The sequence below is a fragment of the Pseudophryne corroboree genome, chromosome 8, assembly GCF_028390025.1.
Source record: "Pseudophryne corroboree isolate aPseCor3 chromosome 8, aPseCor3.hap2, whole genome shotgun sequence".
Taxonomy (NCBI): Eukaryota; Metazoa; Chordata; class Amphibia; order Anura; family Myobatrachidae; genus Pseudophryne; species Pseudophryne corroboree.
The window spans coordinates 249,724,331-249,749,463 of record NC_086451.1 but is presented as its reverse complement, the minus strand read 5'-3'; the positions used below and the strand labels follow the sequence as shown (position 1 = coordinate 249,749,463).

The 25,133-nt window shown below is 44.4% G+C and overlaps 1 protein-coding gene across 2 annotated transcripts in view; it reads right to left on the bottom strand.

Moving 5' to 3' along the window:
• The window catches only part of ATRX (ATRX chromatin remodeler), a 561,376-nt gene that overhangs the window by 324,344 nt on the left and 211,899 nt on the right, over nucleotides 1-25,133 (bottom strand). For both annotated transcript variants that reach the window (XM_063937173.1, XM_063937174.1), the window contains one exon: nucleotides 11,200-11,333. In XM_063937173.1, the coding sequence (XP_063793243.1) occupies nucleotides 11,200-11,333 (134 nt within the window). The remainder of the gene's footprint in view (nucleotides 1-11,199; nucleotides 11,334-25,133) is intronic.

The following is a 25,133-nucleotide window of genomic DNA, read 5'->3' as shown; positions in this document are numbered from 1 at the left end:
CCTATTTGATAGTCAGACGGATACAACATGCAATAGACTGCTTTTAAGCAGGACAACCAATCTATGTAGCGTCAGAGAACAAAGAATCTGATTTCCTGTGGAGAGCTGCTCTCTTGACATACACCTTCAAAGCCCAAAGTCCAAGGATTTTGAGGAAACTGACGTGTCAGACAACACAGGAACCACTATCGCCTTGTTGATGTTTAATGCAAAATTAGTGAACAAGAAAGTATTTTCAGTAATGGTGCACAATAAAAGTCCCCCACAATGTAGCTATACTTGTGTACAAGAGTAAGCGTCCAATTTACTCAGAATTTAACATATTAGAACAAAATACAAATTTTTAGCGCTAAGAGGAACACCACATTCAACCCCGTGTTATTATTCACACAACAAGAAGTATAAACTCTAATAACCCTTTCACATCGCACAAACAACCTGGTATCGACACAGCATATTGCCGTGTCGACACGGGTCAGTGTGCGATGTGAAAGCACTCTGCCGGAATTAGCGGGTCGCCTGACCCGGTAATTCAACCCGGTACAAAAGAAGGATTATACCCGGGTTGAATACCGGGTCAGGTGCAGTGTGAATGTGAGCCGCATCGATGCGACACGGTTCCCATTCACAGCATAGGGAGAGGCGGCGCAGGAGATGAGCTCATCTCCCAGCGCCGCCTCCAACCCCGCCCTGCTGCGCCCCACCGCTGCTATGGCAACCGACCCGGTATATTGCCGGGTCGGAAAGCCACCATAGCAGAGCAAATGCCGGATCCCACCCGGTAAGGACACGTTTCTCTTACCGGGTGGGATCCGTTATTTGTGATCTGAATGCGGTATAATTTAATTAAAAACTTCACGTGATTACGATAGAACCAAGAGGCTTCTCTTTGTTCATAAAGTTCCACAATGTCACTTGTAAAAAACAATGAAACAAATAGTGCAGACCACCATAGAAATAGTAGATTTTAATTCACGATGTCCACTTACAAATAAGTGATTGCCACTGTGGGATAATTATCACGTCGATACCAAAGCAGCATAGATATATGATGTGAAATGCCGTCACAACCTTAGGCAGAAACTGCAGGCGAGTCCTGAGCTCCGCTCTATCCTCGTGAAACACCAGATAAGGGCTCTTACAGGATAAGGGCCCCAATTCCAACACGCCTCGCTGAGGCCAAGGCCAACAAAATGACAGTCTTCCAAGTCCACTATTTCATGTCCACCCGGTTAAGGGTTCAAACCATTCAGATTGGAGAAAAAAGTCAGGACCAAAATTGAGATCCCACGGTGCCATGGGAGGTACAAAGGGTGGCTGAATCCGAATGACACCTTTCAAGAATGTCTGGACTTCTGGGATAACAGCCAACTGTTTCTGGAAGAAAATAGACAGGGCTGAGATCGGAACTTGAATGGATCCTAAACGAAGGCCCATATCCACACCGGCTTGCAGGAAGAGCAAGAACCTGCCTAGATGAATATCTGCAGTGGAGTACTGTCGACTCTCACACCAGGAGACATACTTCTTCCAGATGCGGTGGTAATGCTTAGATGTGACCACCTTCCTAGACTGGACCATAGTCGAAACAACCTTTTCGGGCCAAAATCTTTCAACCGCCCTGCCGTCAAAAGTAGCCGCGGTACGTCTGGATAGACGAACAGACCTTGCATAAGCTGGTCCTTTTGTAGCAGCAGAGGCCAGGACTCTTCGAGGGACATGGCCAGGAGGTCCGCATACCAGGCCCGGCAAGGCCAATCCGGGGCAATCAGAATTGCCTGAACGCTTCCCTTTTTAGTCTCTTTAGGACCCTGGGAATGAGAGGAATTGGAGAGAACAGATAGATGAACTGGTAAATCCACGGCACTGTCAGAAAATCCACCATTGCAGCCTGTGGATCCCTTGTCCTGGAGCAGTAGCAACGGAGCTTCTTGTTGAGTCGAGAAGCCGTCATATCGATCAGCGGGCAGCCTCACTGTTGAGCCAACAGTTGAAACACCTGCAGGTGAAGGCCCCACTCCCCCGGGTGCAGGTTGTGCCTGCTGAGGATGTCTGCTTCACAGTTGTCCACTCCTGGAATGAAGATGGCCGACATGGCCCTGGCATTGCGTTCCACCCAGAGGAGTATCCTTGATACCTCTCGCATTGCGGCCCTGCTTAAAGTTCCTCCTTGTTTATGTACGCCACCGCCGTAGCGTTGTCTGACCGGACCTGTATGGCCTGATGTTGGAGGAGAGAAGCAGCTTGTAGAAGGGCACTGTAAATGGCCCCGAGTTCCAGAATGTTTATCTGAAGAGAGGCCTCCTGAAGTAACCACCTTCCTTGGTACTGAACCACCTGGGTTACAGTACCCCAACCGCAGAGGCTTGCATCCGCAGTTAATAGAATCCAGGTCTGAATTCCGAAGTGTCAACCCTCCACCAGGTGGGAGATCTGTAACCACCATAACAAGGAAATCCTTGCTCTTTGTGTAAGGGATATCCTCTGGTGCATGTGCAGGGTTGACCCTGACCATTTCATAAGCACATCCAGCTTAAATGGACGTGCATGGAATCTTCCGTACTGAATTGCCTCGTACGAGGATACCATCTTGCCCAGCAGGTGGATGCAGATATGCACAGAGATTTTGGGAGGTTTCAGAACGGAGCTTACCATTGACTGAATCGTCAAGGCTTTGCCCATAGGAAGGTAAACCTTCTGACACACCGTGTGACTGTTCCAGGTGCGACTTCTGCAGATTGAGAATCCACCCGTGAGCAGTCAGTAGCCCTGTAGCTTTCCAACAACCGAGCCTGGGATACAGCTTTTATGAGAAGATCGTCCAAGTATAGACCGATGTTCACACCCATCACATGGAGTTGTAGCATCATCTCCGCTGTCACCTTTGTGAACACCTGTGGTGTCGTGGAGAGACCAAAGCTTAAAGGCCTGAAACTGGAAGTATCTTGTAGTGCAAACCGGAGTTAAGCCTGATGAGACGGCCATATTGGGATGTAAAGGTACGCATCCTTAATATCCAGGGATACCAGGAATTCCCCCTCCTCCAGGCCTGAGATCACCGCTCTCAGGGATTCCATCTTGAACTTGAATACCTGTAGGTAAGGGTTCAGAGATCTGAGGTTCAGAATTGGTCGGACCGAACCATCTGGTTTCGGTACCACGAACAGGCTGGAATAGAAGCCCTTGATCCTGAGTAGAGGGGGAATTGGAATAACCTGTGTTTGTTGCAGTCGTTGGATGGCCTCCAGCAAGGTAGCTCTTGATGCAGGTGAAGCTGGCAAGCCTGGCTAGAAGAATCTGTGAGGATGGAGCTCCTGAAACTCCAACCGGTATCCATGGGAGATTAGGTCTCTCACACAAGGATCTCGGCAGGATTCCACCCGAACATGGCTGAAATACTGGAGGCAAGCACCCACCTGAAATTTCCCCTGAAGCTGGGGCCAACCCTCACGCGGAGGGCTTGGAAGCGGAAGAGCCTGAACCCTGCTCCAGGGAACCAGAAGCCGCTGGTCTGCGTTGTTTACCTCGATTACCTCTGGTAGCGTTAGAAGCACCTCTGGCTCTGCCCCTGAATCTGGCCACATGAAAGGACTGGAGAGAGGGGTCTGGATAAGCACGCCTAGCAGGAGGAGCTGCCGACGGCAGATAGATGGACTTACCGGCAGTAGCTTGTGAAATCCACTTGTTTAGTTCCTCGCCAAACAAAGCTTCCCCAGTAAACGGGAGATTTTCAACGCCCTTCTTGAAATCAGCATCCGCTATCCACTGTTGCAGCCACAAAGCCCTGCGCGCCGACACAGCCATAGCCGTATTGCGTGAATTGATAAAGCCAATCTCTTTTATAGCCTCACTTATGAAGTTAGCTGAATCCTGAATATGATGCATTAGTGTTAGAAGCTCATCCTGAGGCATGGTGTCAAAACCCTCCATGACATTATCGGTCCATTTAACAATGGCCCTTGTGATCCAACCACAAGCAATAGTGGGTTTCTGAGCGATCTCCGCTGCCTTGTAAATGGATTTGAAAGTCATTTGGATATTGCGATCTGCAGAGTCCTTTAAGGAGAAAGCACCAGGTACAAGCAGCCCAATCTTTTATGACAGCCTAGACACACACCTTCCTATCCTCAGAGGGAAATGTAAATGTAGTTATTAACCTTTTAGGGGTTTCAAACTTTTTGTCAGGATTAACACACGCTTCTTTAAAAAGCACGTTTAATTCCTTAGAAACAGGGAATGTAGCATGAGACTTAGGTTTTATATTGAAAAACAATTCCTCAACAGGTTCTGTTACCTTATCAGGAATATTTAGGAACTCTCAAATAGAATAAATCAGAGTTTCCACAACCTGAGTCAGAGCACTGTCTGCTTTTTCCCCTCAGCTTCTTCCTCCTCTAAATCTGGCACGTCATTATCAGAGTCAAACTGGAGCACATGGGGCAGCGTTCGTTTCTGTGAAACTGGCAGAGGGGGCTGGGAAGCAGGTCTAGTGTCTGCAGTGTGAACTAGAAAATCATCTGTAGATATTTTAAACACCTGGCTTTCTTGCTTGGCTGTAGCTAGTTCAGTGGTGATATCAGTAATCATCCCCTTAATGGAGTCCAGCCACGCTGGCTCATGAGAGCTGTTACCCTGTAAAGGGATACTACACTGGGTACACAAGAGAGATCCCCCAGGGGTGGGGGAAAACTGTGTGTTACAGGACTGACGTAATCTTTTTGCGACACATATTTAACAGCAGAAAACACACACACACACAGGAATATGTTAAATATAACACAGCAACCTACACAGACCTGCAAGGATTGAGACAGAGAGCAGAAGCCAGCAAACTGCCACTTTAAGCTAAAGAAGTGCTTAGCTGGACAGTAGCTATAACCTTAGTCTACAAACCCCCTTGGTACCAATTACAGGTGCAATGGAGGGTCCTTGGAGGAGCAGCGCTTCTCTGCATGCAGCCTGGAGTCGTATGCCGCAGGAAATGGCGCCTCTGAGCTGCTGGTCCCGCTCCCTGGCAAGCACCGCCCCATTAATGGCGCACAGTGTTCAGTCTGTTAAATCATACTGCCAAATGTCTCCTAAAGGTAGAAAATAGGGTAAAAACACTTTTCCATGGCAGCGACAGTGCGGGTGTATGCAGCGGCAGTGCAGCGTTCCCGCCACCCCCTTATGCCAGCATTCAGACAGGGGACCAGCTAACTGGGACCCCGGTTAGTACTCACCACTCCGGCGTCTTCAGCACTGTTAGGCGTGGCGGCTTGCTGTCGGAGTGTGCACACACCCTGGGGGTTAGCGAAACACCGCAGGAGCTTGTGTACTGTCAGCGGGGATACGCACCATTAACCCTTCAAGAGGTTGGTACCGACCCCCCCCCCTCCCCCCTCCCCTCCCCCCTCCCCTCCAGTCTCCCCCCTAAGTCCCAAGATGTAGGCAGACTGGTGCCTGACAGTGCTGCCTGCAAATAAAATATTTTTATTTTAATTACCTACCGGTAAACACTTTTCTCGTAGAGGATGCTGGGGTCCACATTAGTACCATGGGGTATAGACTGGTCCAATAGGAGCGATGGGCATTTTAAGAGATCAATAGTGTGGGTTGGCTGCTCCCTCTATGCCCCTCCTACCAGACTCAGTCTAGAAACTGTGCCCGAGGAGACAAACATACTTCGAGAGAAGGAAAAACACAGATAATGGCGAGATTCACACCAGCTCACACGTACAACAAAAAGAAAGCCAAGCGAACCAACTTGGAACGATTCAGCAACGGCTGCACTAGCAAAACAAACCAAGTAACAATGCAGGAATATGAAGCACTGGGCGGGCGCCCAGCATCCTCTATGGACGACGAGAATAGGATTTACTAGTACGTAGTTAAAATCCTATTTTCTCTTACGTCCTAGAGGATGCTGGGGTCCGCATTAGTACCATGGGGATGTACCAAAGCTCCCAGTACGGGAGTGAAAGTGCTGAGGTTCCTGCAGAACCAATTGACCAAACTTTAAATTCTCAGAGGTCAAAGTATCGAACTTGTAGAACTTAGCAAACGTGTCTGACCAAGACCAAAGTAGCTGCTCGGCAACGCTGAAGAGCCGAAACACCCCGGGCAGCCGCCCAGGAAGAACCCACCTTAAGAGTAGAGTGGGCCTTAACAGATTTTGGACACGGCAAGCCTGCCGTAGAATAAGCATGATGGATAGTGAACCTGATCAAGCGAGAAATTGTCTGCTTAGAAGCAGGACACCCAACCTTGTTGGGATCATAAAGGACAAACAGAGCGTCCGACTTCCTGTGACGAGAACTTCTCTTCACATAGATTTTCAAAGCCCTCACAACATCCTAGGACTTTCAGGTAATTGAGGAGTCAGTAGCCACTGTCACCACAATAGGTTGATTAATATGAAAGGCTGACACAACCTTTCGAAGAAACTGCTGACACGTTCTGAGCTCAGCTCTATCCTCATGGAAAATTAAATAGGGGCTTTTACAGGACAACGCCCCCTATTTCTACAAACGTCGAGCAGACGCCAATGCCAACAGAGTGACCACCATCCAAGTAAGAAATTTGACGTCCATGTCCTGTAAAGGCTCGAACCAATCAGATTGCAGGAACTGCAGCACCACATTTAGATCACAAGGTGCCGTAGAAGGTACAAAGGGTAGTTGAATATGCAGAACCCCTTTCAAGAATGTCTGAACCACAGGAAGAGCCGCCAATTCTTTCTAGAAGAAAATGGACAAGGCCGAAATCTGGACCTTTATGGAGCCTAAGCGTAGGTCCACAGCCACACCTGCTTGCACAAAAAGGACAAACCATCCAAGTTGAAACTTCACCGCAGGAAACTTCTTGGATTCACACCAAGACACATACTTTTTCCAAATTTGTTGGTAATGCTTTGACTTTACTCCCTTCCTAGCCTGTATCAGGGTAGGAATGACCTTTTTCGGAATGCCTTTCCGAGCTGAGATCTGGCGTTCAACCTCCATGCCTTCAAATGTAGATACGGTAAGTCTTGATAGGCGAACAGCCCCTTTTGTAAAATGTCCTCGCGAAGAGGAAGAGGCCTCGGATCCTCCAGCAGTAATTCCAGAAGATCCGCGTACCAAGCCCGTCTTGGCCAGTCCGGACCAATGAGGATCGCCTGAACTCCTGTTCTTTTTATGAGCTTGAGAACCTTTGGGATGAGCGGAAGAGGAGGGAACACATACACAGACTGAAACGTCCACTGAGTGACTAGTGCATCCACCGACACTGCGCATGGGTCCCTCGACCTGAAACAGTACCTCCGAAGCTTCTTGTTGGGGCGAGAGGCCATCATGTCTATCAGAGACAAACATATATAAAGTCAGAAATCACACTAGCAGTCAGCCACATGTTATATATTAGTCATATGAGCATATTATCAACTACAAACACATTTCAAGTAAGTAGTCGTACACTTACTGTTCTCTGTGCTATACATTTATTTTATTGTATTCAGACGCAATTGCGGAGAAAACCACAGCATTGTACAAAACTCATATGCAATAGGCACTAAACTTAACTATTCGTACTAACACAGTAGATAGAAATTTAGTGCTGTATAACCCTTACTTTGTGGAGTGGGATTCAGGGAGACTCACCCAACTTCCAGGATCGATCAATACGTTAGCAAACCGCTGAGTGGATCCAGACGCTACTAGTGTACACTGCCGCTCCGGGAACTCTTAGTGAACACAGACGCACTGTGCAAGCAGAAGCACCGGTCATACTCTCCTTGCGGTAGCGCTTAGTGGACACAGACGCTCAGTGAACGTTTAGTGCATGCAGACACTCATGTCTGCCACCCAGTCTCTTAGCGGTAAACCTTAGTGTATACAGACGCAGCGGCCTATGCTGCGACCGAGTCCTCTCGTGGTAGCGTCTGAGACGGAAGTGAGGCAATCAGTTCATGGCGAGAGACGCACAGTAAATTGTCATGAACTGGGGGGAGGGGGCGACCAGGAGAGCGTCTGACTCCCCACTGCAGACATGAACCCTAGGGATCTCGGCCTCAAAATAAACCTGCCGCCTTATGATCCCTAAAGCCTAGTGCTAGTGCACCCGTGGTGATGGCGCGCTAGCTACTGTTTGGTAGTCTTCTCCCAAATCAGTGCAGCTGTGTCCGTATTCCCCCTCTAAGCGGAATCGATGCCTTACCTTCTCCCCGTGCTCCGGCCACAGCCTGGTAACGTCTTCTGGACCTGCTAGTAACATCCGACACATACGCCCGTCGAGACAGCACTTGTACCGCGGGTAAGCGTTGTTGCGACCCGGTGGAGAGTTGTTGGAGCGTGTAAGACGCTTTTAGGAAAGATCACTCCAAAAATGGTAAGACTATAAAAATTTATCAAAATTAAAGCTTAGGGCTGCCAAACACAGCAGCCCTGTGACCATGGTCCGACTCCTGCCACACCAAACAAAAATCTGATTTGACTGAGTCGGTGGGCGGGATTATATGGGCGAGCCCGATGCATCCTGGGAGGCCACAAAGCTCGTGATCGATTTGGTGCCAATCCGCTGACGCTCCAGAATATCCCAATGTTATCCTGTGGATAACCTGTGGACCCAGCCAGAGAAAACATCCCTAATGGCTTCAATCATTATTTGCACCCCTTTTGCAAGGGGTGCATCCCCTCCCTGCATGTCCCCATCACCATCTCCTGCATCAGAGTAGGTATCAGTCTCAGCTTGCATTATCTGGGCAATTGTACGCTTTTGTGGGTATGTAGGTGGGGTTTTTTTATTAAGTAGTGGGGGACAAATACTGTAACCCCTCAACAGATTTCCTCAAAAACTGCATCTCTTTCTCAGTATGTGACATCCTTGTAGAAATCTGGGATATCACTCCCCTTAAAAGAATCCACCCATGGGGGTTCTGATTCAGGCTGAGACAGTATATTGCAGTCCTGAGTACATGGGATAGACTCCTCAGGAGAAGATAAACACTCTGCAGCATAGGACACACAGTCCTTAGACATGGTAATGTGGGATATACACACACGAAAATGTCAGATACAGTTTCCCCCCAGAGTACCTTCAGAGAGTCACAGAGTCTAAGGAGCCAGTCACACAGCACCCTTTGGAACCTTAATAGTTGATTATTACTAACACTTCACTTCCTCCTCATCCCCCCCCCCCAGTCTATTACACCCTTTTACCGCAGTAACTGGAGTTATGTGGAGGGTGAGTGCTCCATGTCAGCATTTCTTCTGTGTCTGCAGGGAGGAAAATAGCGCTGATGGGTGCTGGATCCGCTTGGAAAAGGCACGCAGCTTCCCACACAAATTTGATTATACTGGCCGGAGGTCTCTATGCTAATAGCGGGATTAGCCCCTGATAGCGTCTGACCAGTTTAGGGTGACTGCGCTGGCCCAAGACACCCCCCAAGTGCCTACACGAAGTGTTGCTGAGCCTTCCTGGAGTGCAGCCTGTCAGAGCTGCGCTCCCACCCTTGTGCCGCCATACCCGCCGGCGATCCACTAACTGGGACGCCGGCGCTGTACTCACCACTCTTCTTACTTCTGGCTGTTAGTGGGTGGCAGCCGTGCTGCGGGAGTGAGCGGTCGCCTGGTGGGCTTGCGATCCTCACCCTCAGGAGCTCAGTGTCCTGTCAGCAGAGATAGAGAACCATTAACTTCTAGAGTTGGTTCCTACTCTCCCCCCCCCCCCCCCTAAGTCCCACGAAGCAGGAAGGCTGTTGCCAGCAGCCTTCCTGTACCTAAAAAGCTAATAAAAAAAAAAGTTAATAAGAAAACTCCCCTAGCTGTGACCGGCTCCTCCGGGCACATTTTCTAAACTGAGTCTGGTAGGAGGGTCATAGAGGGAGGAGCCTGCCCACCCTATTGATCTCTGAAAGCGCCCATGGCTCCTAATGGACCAGTCTATACCCCATGGTACTAATGTGTACCCCAACATCCTCTAGGACGTAAGAGAAAGAAAGTTTGAAGAAAACTCTCTGGAGCTCCAGAGAATGCACTCGGCTCCTTGGGCACATTTTTCTAAACTGAGTCTGCAGGAGAGGCATAGAGTGGAGGAGACAGTATTTTTAAAAGTGCCATGGCTCCAATGAACCCCATCTATACCCCATGGTACTAAGACCACCCCAGTATCCCCTAGGACGCAAGAGAAATATATAATTAGTGGGAATAGAACCTTTCTAGTGATCGTCCTGTTGCGAGCATTCTGGCACCCGGGATCCAGCGTTTGTATTCTGACTGCCAGGATCCCATACCCGACCCATATATACACACACATTAATTTATTTATATACATAAACAAACACACACACACACTTGAACAGGATTAGCATTAAGTTATACAAATCAAACTCAAAGTTAATAAAAATGAACATCGCAAGCAAGGGAGCATACTTTGGTGCGTTTAGGAATAATTTCTCAAATTTTTGTGGACAGGTCGCCCTCAAAGGTTGATGTATTAGTTCAGTTTGTGTTTAATTCTAGTATTTGACATAAACAAGATACTAAAGCTCACCACTATTATATCAGAATTAAACCGAACACACATATTCTGCGATTTAAAACCCCAACAAGGCAAACTCATCATTATATAGGGACCTCAAAAATCATTAGTTTCCAGACCATGCACATTTAATTGGATTAAATTACTTAGGTCAATCTCTCCAATTAGGCTTTTGAGATCTCCAAACAGTACATACTTTAATACTATAATATGCATATCTTTTTATGGCAGTGGTGGTCAATTTGCCAGATGTGACTCCACAAAAGGGAAACATTTAATCTATTTGTACAGGTTTACCCAAAACATGTCTATCGTTTATAGGCCCTAATTCAACTGGAAGGTACTGAAAGAGCACATTCTCCCAATGACCACTGCATCCAAATTTATTTTGATATTTAGAACATTCTATAAAAGAAATGTGCCCATGAAAACAAGCGAAACCATTTTCATGTAGTTTAAGGACTGTGTCTCAGTCTCAATTCTATGGCTCGGATCCATCAGCATTGTAGATGTTGCAGCCTCTCAGCACTTTAGTGCTGCTGCTGGATAACATCCCTGCAGTGATTCCCTACATCTGCAGCATGGAAGAAGCGTTTACTTTCTGCAAAAGTACTGGTGGGCTCATAGATGTGCCCAGAGGTATTTAAAGCATTTTCTCTTTTGCACTCAAATAAGCTTTGTACATAAATAAAATATTCCCACCTTCCTCATCCACTTTTTCAGATTTTACTTTGGTCTTTTTGCCTTCTTCAGGCTCCTCTTCATCATCAGAGGACTCCTCATTGTCTGATGACAGATTGGCTTTTATTTCCTCTAGAAGCATTTTCTTAGCAATCCTATGAAATAATTGAAATACAATACATTCATTGGGAGCTTCAGTTCTTATAGTATGTTAAAAACATGGCATACATAAAAGGAAACAAAAAACAAACAAAAAAAAAACCCGCTGAGTTACGGGGTCTCCATACAGGAATGAAGTATCCTAAAAAAATAAAAAAAACTCCCAATGTGCATTTTAAATCAAGCATCATGAAACAGACTGTTTAAATGCGAACCCTTTCACGGGCTGAAACAAAGATTCACATAAATATAGAGAAAATCCTTTCGCAACAGGTACCCTTTTTGTTTCCAAAAAATAAAGAGAAAACATGATACCTTCATGTTTTTATGATATCCACATACACACATAAAATAGGTCATAAAACCGTCTGACTGTTATATGCCATGGTGCCGATTATACTACAACCACGGGTTATAATGCATTTGAAAACAATTTATTTATAAGCAGTACATTGTTTGCAGGCTGTAGCCATTCACTGCAGTCAGATTCTTCTTATTCATTCTAAAACGTTTAAGGACATGTTGGACGAATAGTGTAGATGCACTCTAAATTCCAAAGGTATCCATGTACAAGTGGCTTTAAAAATAGGATTTAAGATATTTTGCAATTCTTTTTGTTTCCAGAGTACATTCTTAGGATGCAGTAGCAAATTACCCATTTATATTTAAAAAAAAAAAAACAATCTCCTATTACATTTTACTTGAATTGGAAGCATTTAAAACCGCCAAAAATATTAGCTATTGTCCAGATTACAGCTTCAGTCCAAAAGGTGTTTGGGGTTAGATGAATACCGACTACACAAGCAGCATGAATATAAAAATTAGGCAACTGTATGATAACAGTCCCTGGATAAGACCCTAGGACAGACTAATAAGTCGATGTATAGGCGTCATGAAAAAGTCCTGCTAAATACTGTCCTGTTAGAGTGTTTTCAAAGCTTCCCTGCTACATAGTGTACTATGTACATAACGTGTAGTGCTAGTACTTGCAAATGATGCAGGTAATGTTCAAATTGATGTACGAACACTTGTTCTACAACTGAACTATCAGCAGTGTGTAGTCCATCTTATAATGCCAACTGCTGAAAGCAATGATGCAAGGACAAGGCCTTATGTATGTGGCAGGCCTGATGGGAAAGCATATACTTTGTATGCAGCTAAAATGAACTCTTCTCCCAAATGTACCACTGTCAATTCACAGGATATCAGACTAACAAAAGTAATCATGTGAGTTATACTTTGGTTTACAATACTTGCTGAATTTAGGTCATGTGATGAAAGATCCCTTTTGAAGTGAAGATCATCATGGTCAGTTTCATTGTAAAAGGACATGAATCTTTTACACAGAATTATTTGCTTTAAACAGATCACAGAAAACATCCCCATTTAATTATTAAAAATGGATTAAACATTAGCTAGGAAAAAACCTGCATTAAAAGGTTTATACAGTGTTACACTGTTGAGTGCTTTTTCACCTGTATTTAACTTGCAGTTAAGTATCCTTTTAAAATGTTCCTTTGTCTTCGATTCTTCCCTAACCCTCAGGATACTTACCAAAGAGAAACAGAACATTAAAAATATATTCTGTTAAAACAGCATGCAAAGACATGTGAGGAAACCACATTTCAACTTTCTTCCATTCGTCTTGAAAATTCATTGTGGTGCACACTGTTGAAAGTTCCTTCATTTAAAAGGAAACCGTTCATTTAAGATTTTCTTACACGACAAAGTAGGATTTGATTATTAAAAGCTGAAGCCCTTTACATTTAAGCTTGTCCTGTTTTGTTACCTCTAGCAGTTTTAGTTTTTATGTTATTATAGTGTAAATTTACGAAATCCCTAAAAAGCCAAAATGCAATGAGTGAAAATCTTAGGAGTGAAATAGTCTAAAAAGAGAACTCACTGTGGTTGGCCTATCAAAAATGACAGGTTGAAGTATATACTATAATCTATACAGTATATGGCAAATGCTTAAGTGTCCATCTAGTTTTACACATTAACTTCCCCCCAAAATAAAAACACCAAATATTGGAAATTAATATTTGATAATAAGAATTTACTTACCGATAATTCTATTTCTCGGAGTCCGTAGTGGATGCTGGGGTTCCTGAAAGGACCATGGGGAATAGCGGCTCCGCAGGAGACAGGGCACAAAAAGTAAAGCTTTAGGATCAGGTGGTGTGCACTGGCTCCTCCCCCTATGACCCTCCTCCAAGCCAGTTAGGTACTGTGCCCGGACGAGCGTACACAATAAGGGAGGAATTTTGAATCCCGGGTAAGACTCATACCAGCCACACCAATCACACCGTACAACTTGTGATCTAAACCCAGTTAACAGTATGATAACAGCGGAGCCTCTGAAAAGATGGCTCACAACAATAATAACCCGATTTTTGTAACTATGTACAAGTATTGCAGATAATCCGCACTTGGGATGGGCGCCCAGCATCCACTACGGACTCCGAGAAATAGAATTATCGGTAAGTAAATTCTTATTTTCTCTATCGTCCTAGTGGATGCTGGGGTTCCTGAAAGGACCATGGGGATTATACCAAAGCTCCCAAACGGGCGGGAGAGTGCGGATGACTCTGCAGCACCGAATGAGAGAACTCCAGGTCCTCTTTTGCCAGGATATCAAATTTGTAGAATTTTACAAACGTGTTCTCCCCTGACCACGTAGCTGCTCGGCAGAGTTGTAATGCCGAGACCTCTCGGGCAGCCGCCCAAGATGAGCCCACCTTCCTTGTGGAATGGGCCTTAACCGATTTAGACTGTGGCAGGCCTGCCTCAGAATGTGCAAGTTGAATTGTGTTACAAATCCAACGAGCAATCGACTGCTTAGAAGCAGGCGCACCCAACTTGTTGGGTGCATACAGTATAAACAGCGAGTCAGATTTTCTGACTCCAGCTGTCCTGGAATATATTTTCAGGGCCCTGACAACTTCTAGCAACTTGGAGTCCTCCAAGTCCCTAGTAGGTGCAAGGCACCACAATAAGCTGGTTCAGGTGAAACACTGACACCACCTTAGGGAGAGAACTGGGGACGAGTCCGCAGCTCTGCCCTGTCCGAATGGACAAACAGATATGGGCTTTTTTGAGAAAAAACCACCAATTTGACACTCGCCTGGTCCAGGCCAGGGCCAAGAGCATGGTCACTTTTTATGTGAGATGCTGCAAATCCACATATTTGACTGGTTTTAAACCAATGTGATTTGAGAAATCCCAGAACTACGTTGAGATCCCACAGTGCCACTGGAGGCACAAAAAAGGGGTTTGTATATGCAATACTCCCTTGACAAACTTCTGGACTTCAGGAACTGAAGCCAATTCTTTCTGGAAGAAAATTTACAGGGCCGAATTTGAACCTTAATGGACCCCAATTTGAGGCCCATAGACACTCCTGTTTGCAGGAAATGCAGGAAACGACCGAGTTGAAATTTCTTTGTGGGGCCTTCCTGGCCTCACACCACGCAACAAATTTTCGCCACACGTGGTGATAATGTTGTGCGGTCACCTCCTTTCTGGCTTTGACCAGGGTAGGAATGACCTCTTCCGGAATGCCTTTTTTCCCTTAGGATCCGGCTTTCCATCGCCATGCCGACAAACGCAGCTGCGGTAAGTCTTGGAACAGACATGGTACTTGCTGAAGCAAGTCCCTTCTTAGCGGCAGAGGCCATAAGACCTCTGTAAGCATCTCTTGAAGTTCCGGGTACCAAGTCCTTCTTGGCCAATCCGGAGCCATGAGTATAGTTCTTACTCCTCTACGTCTTATAATTCTCAGCACCTTAGGTATGAGAAGCAGAGGAGGGAACACATACACCGACTGGTACACCCACGGTGTTACCAGAACGTCCACATCTATTGCCTGAGGGTCCCTTGACCTGGCGCAATACCTGTCCCGTTTTTTGTTCAGACGGGACGCCATCATGTCCACCTTTGGTATTTCCCAACGGTTTACAATCATGTGGAAAAAACTTCTCAATGAAGTTTCCACTCTCCCGGGTGGAGGTCGTGCTGAGGAAGTCTGCTTCCCAGTTTCCATTCCCGGGATGAAAAACTGCTGACAGTGTTATCACATGATTTTCCGCCCAGCGAAAAGTCCTTGCAGTTTCTGCCATTGCCCTCCTGCTTCTTGTGTCGCCCTGTCTGTTTACGTGGGCGACTGCCGTGATGTTTTTCCCACTGGATCAATACCGGCTGACCTTGAAGCAGAGGTCTTGCTAAGCTTAGAGCATTATAAATTTACCCTTAGCTCCAGTATATTTATGTGGAGAAAAGTCTCCATACTTGATCACACTCCCTGGAAATTTTTCCCTTGTGTGACTGCTCCCCAGCCTCTCAGGCTGGGCTCCGTGGTTACCAGCATCCAATCCTGAATGCCGAATCTGCGGCCCTCTAGAAGATGAGCACTCTATAACCACCACAGGAGAGACACCCTTGTCCTTGGATATTGGGTTATCCGCTGATGCATCTGAAGATGCGATCCGGACCATTTGTCCAGCAGATCCCACTGAAAAGTTCTTACGTGAAATCTGCCGAATGGAATTGCTTCGTAGGAAGCCACCATTTTTACCAGGACCCTTGTGCAATGATGCACTGTTTTTAGGAGGTTCCTGACTTGCTCGGATAACTCCCTGGCTTTCTCTTCCGGGAGAAACACCTTTTTCTGGACTGTGTCCAGAATCATCCCTAGGCACAGCAGACGTCTAAGCTAAACTTTCCTAAGCAGCTCTTTAGGAGAGCCACCTAGATTGCACCCTTCTCGGCCGGGCACAAAATCTAACTGGCTTGGAGGAGGGTCATAGGGGGAGGAGCCAGTGCACACCACCTGATCCTAAAGCTTTACTTTTTGTGCCCTGTCTCCTGCGGAGCCGCTATTCCCCATGGTCCTTTCAGGAACCCCAGCATCCACTAGGACGATAGGGAAATTCCTTTACACTTCAAAGACAAACTACACATTCTTGTTAACTGTAATAAAAATCTCATCTGCCTGTCTACACAGTACAGACAGACAAGGGTAGACCTGTATATGGTAATCCAGGACCAGAAAAAATGTCCTCATTGAGATAGGCGCTTCAAGGTTGCTTCCGTGCATTGTAGAACTTGAAAGTCTGGTGTTCATAAGCCTATTTAGCTAAATTTACATAAAGTGTTTGGGTTGCCACACATTTGCAGCACAGTACACTGTGGGCTCAAAGATCAAACTTTGAGGCTATTGCTCAAATAATATTTTGTGAGCAATATTCAGCTACGTACACACAGGTGTTGCAAAAAGGTGCTTACATTTCAACCATACTGTATTTCAGGGAACTATGAGACCTGTGTCAATGCTTTTCAAAGCTGCACCAGCAACAGTGTACTACACATTTTTTTACGGAGTATTAACAATTGTGAATGCTGCAAGCAATGTCGCATATCAGAAGGCATGCGTCCAGGTCAGTTTGTTAACATTATTTTGTAAAGCCCCAACTTCAAAGACTATATTAGGTGTTGTTGACACAAATGCTTTGAGCACCATCACTTGGTGTCGAGATTTATGGTTAAAACGCTTATGACCATTAGGTGTTCACAGAATAATAGGTTATTCTTTCTTACCTCTTGAGGCTACTTAGGGCCCCTTTAACAAGCCACTGACTATTGGCAACCATAGTTTGTAATGTTAGAGTTGCATGGGTATTTTATAACTAAAGCTGGGCACCCACCAAGTACTAACACCAACTTTTCCCAGCATTGAATTTGCAAATTATATCCACTGAGATTGCAGTGATACTCCTAGTCAAAAGACATCTACAGTACGCTAATCACTGCAGACACAATGAAAGAACTAGTGATTTGCATATGTGTACCAATAATCACACAGAAGTTAGGTGGAATTGCAACGGTGGGTCTAACTTGCATACTTGAATTGTATGCAAAACATCAGTGAAGGAGGGGACATGCAAATTATTTATTTTCACAACTGAAACAGTGTATTCCTCTATGAAATTACAAGTACAATAATGGTTTCTTTAACTCCAAGAAACAGAAAAACGTGGCTGAAAACCAGTGCTGTGTGATAGTTATTTGGCGGCCGCAGCTCCTGCCTAAAATTGCAGGAGTTAATCAACGGTCATTATCTCTGTGCACACACTCCTGAGGTGGCGAGCAGAATCTGCCCAAAGTCGTGCTTTTTGGCCACCCAAATGCAGCACACCTAGTCGTTTGTATGGGTTTACATGCTTTAAATGTCTAAATCCGGTGCACTTTGGTGCAACATGTGCAATAAGTAATAGGTGCCCAATAACTCTCACAAACCATTGAATATTGGCCATTGAGCTGCAGGCGTGAATACAATTTAATTCGCCCTTGTTTGAATGGATAAAATGCTGCTAGTAGTCTACATTTTTTATGTTTTATTGTTGCAATAAAAGCCCCTAATATGGACACATCTCTAGTAATTTTAATGGCACACAACTTTTCATTTCCTACAAAATTTGGTATCCAGATCAATAAAAAATAAAAAATTGCTAGTAATGTAGATTATATGACCAGTTATTAAAATAAAACCACTTTTTATTAAAGAAAGTGTTGTCTTTCAAATGTTGATTTGACAGTCGTCTCACTATGCAATGCAGGTCACTCAGACTAGTATTGTAATTGCAATAGGAAAAGATTTGTGATGTATTGTATAATATTCAAAACATTTATGTAGTATTCTAAAGCACAGCTGTATGAAAGCCGGGTAACCAATGCAACAAATTAATGGTGGCCATAGCTATGAACTGCAGTGTCTATTCCAGATCAGTGGTTGCAGATTTTATTTTACTCCATTATAATAAAAAAAAAAGTTGATGTGAATTCTACAGTTTTGTACAACATAGCCCTAAGGGATGTGTGATTTATAAGTAGTCTGGGGGGTTTAATGTGGTAGGTTGCATTGCATTATTTAATGAAATACAGTGCTCAATTTCTACACTGCATTTTCCATTTAACTCCACAGACATTAGAAAATGTTAAATACCCAATTCCACTAGGACACTAGTTTAAACCCATGTTCCAGAATGGCATGCTATAAAGGGTGCACTGAACAACAGAATAACTTGGTCAGAAGAAGCTGATGGTCTGTATGCAAAGCTTGACATCTGGATAGGACCAATCTCCAGCATTAATTTATTAATTTTGAGAAATACATTAAAGTGGAAAGGATATCATAGAAAACTATGAAAAAAAGTGTTTTGAAAAGTTAGTGAAAACCAGCTACACTGTTAAAGTGCTTATTTTTATTTTTGAAAGTAAATTAAATGCATGGACAAGATAAAGTTTCAAAAAATTTATTGCAACCATAAAAGCAAAATGCATTTACACACCATTAACCTCAACAAGAAAACCGAAGTTTAAACATCAAATAAAAGAATGAGTAAATAAAAGGATATAAAATCACAGATATTGGGAAAGTACACAGCACTGCATCATCAACTAAGTTACAATGCAAAACACTGAAAGTTTTTTTCCTTATATGGTTTATGATGCTCCTCTGAATAACTATGTAAACTGGCGCTTGGAGGACAAAATGGTGATTTGTGATCTTTTCCATTAAAGGTAACTTTTTGTGCTATCGCTTCATGTAATGAATTACGTTTTAAAACTGCCCTTGACATCCAAAAGAAAAAATTCAAATCAAAATTATACAATGGAAATTTAATTATATTTATTTATCTAACTAATGATTATGCTTATTGGCTGCATACTTTATAAATCGGCAGGTGGTTCAAATATCTAAGGCAAAACCTGAAGGGTAATCAATAGCAAACTGAAAATATATACTCCACCTCCCAAAACGTAATCACAGCAACGAATGCATGTAAATCCTCTCACAATTAGTACGTTATCAACAGCATGTTGAGTGAAGCAATGAAAGAGGACGACTTCGCCCAAGGCCGTTTTCTTTATTCAACACTGCCAAACAAGAGTCACTAATCAATTTAATACTCCCCCTTTATATGTTCTGTTTGCATATCACAGAAGATTTTTACAAAAAAAATAAAGACCCAAGTGTGAATTCCTAGACGCAATGTCAGCGTATTCATACAGAAACTTTAGTGATCCTAATCACCAGAGAATAAAACTGGCTATGCTCTTTGTGAGTCAAGAAAGTTGCCTATCAATGTTCTGAAAGCTTACAGCCATTTAACTGCTTTGCTAGCTACCTTGTAACCCCCAAGGTACCCAGAAGTTGAATATACTTGAAAAATACTTGTTAAAATTTCAGAGGGCAGATTTAAAAAGCATATTACATTGTCCAATATCACAAACTAAGTGAATCTTCACTAACTAAAAGTAGTTAGCAAAGATTTGGTTTAAAATAAATATTTAACTAAAAAGGGGGATTGTCAGAGCTAAAACGTTAGTATAACTCAGCAGTGCTATGTTTCCATCACCTAAGATAAATCCAAACAGAGCAATTTCAGATTTGGAACAAAATAGAGATTTAAAGCCAGCATCCTCAGCAGTTGTGCAAGACCAAAATCTTGTTACAGTTTAACTATTACACCATAGGGCTATACTAAAGAAACTGCTGCAGGAAAAAAATAAAAATCTTAAAATCTATATTATGATAATAATTTCTTTATACTATATGTACTAGAATTCAAAATGTATTCAAAAGATAGCAGCAACTGTAATGTCACAGAAGCAACATGCTCCTGAAAAATTACTGATTAAACGTAAATGTTTTACCTACATTTAACAGATTGGTTAGCCATCAAGTGACCAGGATAACTGAACAATAAATATTATTCATATAAACAGTATTAAAATACAGGGAAGCAGCAAATGGATTATGTTACATTCAGGTCACCTCCCTTTGTACCATGTTGAAAATTACTGATCTGATGCTTACAATTCACATTTCCAGGAGTGGGTTGTAAGTTAAGATTTAGCCATTATAGAGCAGAAAACAACAAAGCCAGGAGATATTCAGGCCATAGGAAACATGAAACACAATGCATTTAAACAATCATGACTAATGTCCTCTTAGTCCAGAGAATTTACTTAAGAAGCCTCAGGTGGTAAAATACAGCACATCTGAGTGTGTTTGTGTCAGTTATTTAAAAAGAGCAATAACTGTTACTAGCACAACATGGCTAGCACATGCTCAGAAGCTCCAGGTATTACAACCAGATGCTTCAGAATAAACCCCTGGGGGGCTATTTACTAAAGTTCAAGTTTAATCAAATGTTATCAATTACAAATCAATGGATATCCATCTAAACCAATGATGGTTTTCCAGGGCTTAAACACACATTTAATTACATTTGAAAATAAAGGATTAAAAATCATCTGTTAGTAAATGTGTTTTAGCACTGGAATCCAATTAATGATCGAGATCAATTTTAATTATTTTAAATATATGAAAATCGACCTTTAGTAAATAAACCTAGAATTGATAAAACATCCTGTGTATTAAGTTATTAACCACAGACTAAACCTTTTCATATTTCAGACTTTGTACATGTGTACTATTTCACACACTCCAATTAGATGTTTTTTGTCCAGTTATCTTTCCTTATTAATTGACACACATTTTACATGCCATTAATAGAACTGCAAGCTGGCTAACAAAGGTGGGCAATGAAAATTACCTTGGTCATTTCAGATCCCTTATGAACAGTACAGTACAGTACAAGGCTATTTTTGAGGACTTCTTTTAACAGAAGTAAAACTAACATTATTGACTGGGACTGCAAAAGAGAACTACTTCTGCAAGAATGACCATTCAAGCCAAAGACTATAGTGAAACATTTCACCTGATCTTGGGGAGTATTACTTTTTAGCATACTTTATCAAATGTAAAAATAAGAATTTACTTACCGATAATTCTATTTCTCGGAGTCCGTAGTGGATGCTGGGGTTCCTGAAAGGACCATGGGGAATAGCGGCTCCGCAGGAGACAGGGCACAAAAGTAAAGCTTTTACAGGTCAGGTGGTGTGTACTGGCTCCTCCCCCTATGACCCTCCTCCAGACCCCAGTTAGGTACTGTGCCCGGACGAGCGTACACAATAAGGGAGGATTTTGAATCCCGGGTAAGACTCATACCAGCCACACCAATCACACCGTACAACTTGTGATCTAAACCCAGTTAACAGTATGATAACAGAGGAGCCTCTGAAAGATGGCTTCCTAAACAATAACCCGAATTAGTTAACAATAACTATGTACAAGTATTGCAGATAATCCGCACTTGGGATGGGCGCCCAGCATCCACTACGGACTCCGAGAAATAGAATTATCGGTAAGTAAATTCTTATTTTCTCTATCGTCCTAAGTGGATGCTGGGGTTCCTGAAAGGACCATGGGGATTATACCAAAGCTCCCAAACGGGCGGGAGAGTGCGGATGACTCTGCAGCACCGAATGAGAGAACTCCAGGTCCTCCTTTGCCAGGGTATCAAATTTGTAAAAATTTACAAACGTGTTCTCCCCTGACCACGTAGCTGCTCGGCAGAGTTGTAATGCCGAGACCCCTCGGGCAGCCGCCCAAGATGAGCCCACCTTCCTTGCGGAATGGGCCTTAACAGATTTAGGCTGTGGCAGGCCTGCCACAGAATGTACAAGTTGAATTTTGTTACAAATCCAACGAGCAATCGACTGCTTAGAAGCAGGTGCACCCAACTTGTTGGGTGCATACAGTATAAACAGCGAGTCAGATTTTCTGACTCCAGCCGTCCTTTAAATGTATATTTTTAAGGCTCTGACAACGTCCAACAACTTGTAGTCCTTCAAGTCGTCTGTAGCCGCAGGCACTACAATAGGCTGGTTCAGGTGAAACGCTGATACCACCTTAGGGAGAAAATGCGGACGCGTCCGCAGCTCTGCCCTATGTCGAATGGAAAATTAAATAAGGGCTTTTATAAAACAAAGCCGCCAGTTCAGATACTCTCCCGGCCGAAGCCAGGGCCAGTAACATAGTCACTTTCCATGTGAGATATTTCAAATCCACATTCTTTAGTGGTTCAAACCAATTGGATTTGAGGAAATCTAAAACTACATTTAGATCCCACGGTGCCACCTTAGGCACCACAGGAGGCTGTATATGCAGTACTCCTTTGATAAAAATCTGGACCTCAGGGACTGAGGCCAATTCTTTTTGGAAGAATATTGATAGGGCCGAAATTTGAACCTTAATAGATCCCAATTTGAGACCCATAGACAATCCTGATTGCAGGAAATGTAGGAAAACGACCCAGTTGAAATTCCTCCATCGGAGCACTCCGCTGCTCGCACCACGCAACATATTTTCGCCAAATACGGCGATAATGCTTCGCGGTGACTTCCTTCCTTGCCTTTATCAAGGTAGGAATGACTTCTTCTGGAATGCCTTTTCCTTTTAGGATCTGGCATTCAAACGCCATGCCGTCAAACGCAGCCGCGGTAAGTCTTGAAAAAGACAAGGACCCTGCTGAAGCAGGTCCCTTCTCAGAAGTAGAGGCCACGGATCGTCCGTGACCATCTCTTGAAGTTCCGGGTACCAAGTCCTTCTTGGCCAATCCGGAGCCACTAGTCTTACTCCTCTTTGCCGTATAATCCTCAATACCTTTGGTATGAGAGGCAGAGGAGGAAACACATATACCGACTGGTACACCCAAGGTGTTACCAGCGCGTCCACAGCTATTGCCTGCGGATCTCTTGACCTGGCGCAATACCTGTCCAGTGTTTTGTTGAGGCGAGACGCCATCATGTCCACCATTGGTTTTACCCAACGGTTTAATAGCATGTGGAAAACTTCTGGATGAAGTCCCCACTCTCCCGGGTGAAGGTCGTGTCTGCTGAGGAAGTCTGCTTCCCAGTTGTCCACGCCCGGGATGAATACTGCTGACAGTGCTATCACGTGATTCTCCGCCCAGCGAAGGATCCTGGCAGCTTCTGCCATTGCCCTCCTGCTTCTTGTGCCGCCCTGTCTGTTTACATGGGCGACTGCCGTGATGTTGTCCGACTGGATCAACACCGGTCTTCCTTGAAGCAGAGGTTCCGCCTGGCTTAGAGCATTGTAGATTGCTCTTAGTTCCAGAATGCTTATGTGAAGAGACTTTTTCAGGCTCGACCACACTCCCTGGAAATTTCTTCCCTGTGTGACTGCTCCCCAGCCTCTCAGGCTGGCATCCGTGGTCACCAGGATCCAATCCTGCATGCCGAATCTGCGGCCCTCCAATAGATGAGCCTCCTGCAACCACCACAGAAGGGATACCCTTGTCCTCGGCGACAGGGTTATCCGCAGGTGCATCTGAAGATGCGACCCTGACCATTTGTCCAACAGATCCCTTTGCATGGAATCTGCCGAAAGGGATTGCTTCGTAAGAAGCTACCATTTTTTCCCAGGACTCTTGTGCATTGATGTACAGACACCTTTCCTGGTTTTAGGAGGTTTCTGACCAGGTCAGATAACTCCTTGGCTTTTTCTTCGGGAAGAAAAACCTTTTTCTGAACTGTGTCCAGAATCATCCCCAGGAACAGCAGACGAGTTGTCGGCATTAATTGGGATTTTGGAATATTCCAGAATCCATCCGTGCTGCTTTAGCACCTCTTGAGATAGTGCTAAACCCATCTCTAGCTGTTCTCTGGACCTTGACCTTATTAGGAGATCGTCCAAGTATGGGATAATTAATACGCCTTTTCTTCGAAGAAGAAATATTATCTCGGCCATTACCTTTGTAAAGACCCGAGGTGCCGTGGACAAACCAAACGGCAGCGTCTGAAACTGATAGTGACAGTTTTGTACAACGAACCTGAGGTACCCCTGGTGTGAGGGGTAATTGGAACGTGGAGATACGCATCCTTGATGTCCAAGGATACCATAAAGTCCCCTTCTTCCAGGTTCGCTATCACTGCTCTGAGTGACTCCATCTTGAACTTGAACTTCTTTATGTACAGGTTCAAGGACTTCAGATTTAGAATAGGCCTTACCGAGCCATCCGGCTTCGGTACCACAAAAAGAGTGGAATAATACCCCTTCCCTTGTTGTAGAAGAGGTACCTTGACTATCACCTGCTGAGAATACAGCTTGTGAATGGCTTCCAAAACCGTCTCCCTTTCTGAGGGGGACGTTGGTAAAGCAGACTTCAGGAAACGGCGAGGTGGCTCTGTCTCTAATTTCAACCTGTACCCCTGAGATATTATCTGCAGGATCCAGGGATTTACCTGCGAGTGAGCCCACTGCGCGCTGTAATTCTTGAGACGACCGCCTACCGCCCCCGAGTCCGCTTGCGAAGCCCCAGCGTCATGCTGAGGCTTTTGTAGAAGCCGGGGAGGGCTTCTGTTCCTGGGAAGGAGCTGCCTGTTGCTGTCTCTTCCCTCGTCCTCTGCCTCGTGGCAGATATGAATAGCCCTTTGCTCTCTTATTTTTAAAGGAACGAAAGGGCTGCGGTTGAAAGGTCGGTGCCTTTTTCTGTTGGGGAGTGACTTGAGGTAGAAAGGTGGATTTCCCGGCCGTAGCCGTGGCCACCAAATCCGATAGACCGACCCCAAATAACTCCTCTACGCATCGCCTGTCCACTGTCGTGTCCATAAAGCTCTTCTGGCCGAAATGGACATAGCACTTACCCGTGATGCCAGTGTGCAGATATCTCTCTGTGCATCACGCATATAAAGAAATGCATCCTTTATTTGTTCTAACGACAGTAAAATATTGTCCCTGTCCAGGGTATCAATATTTTCGATCAGGGACTCTGACCAAACTACCCCAGCACTGCACATCCAGGCAGTCGCAATAGCTGGTCGTAGTATAACACCTGCATGTGTGTATATACCTTTTTGGATATTTT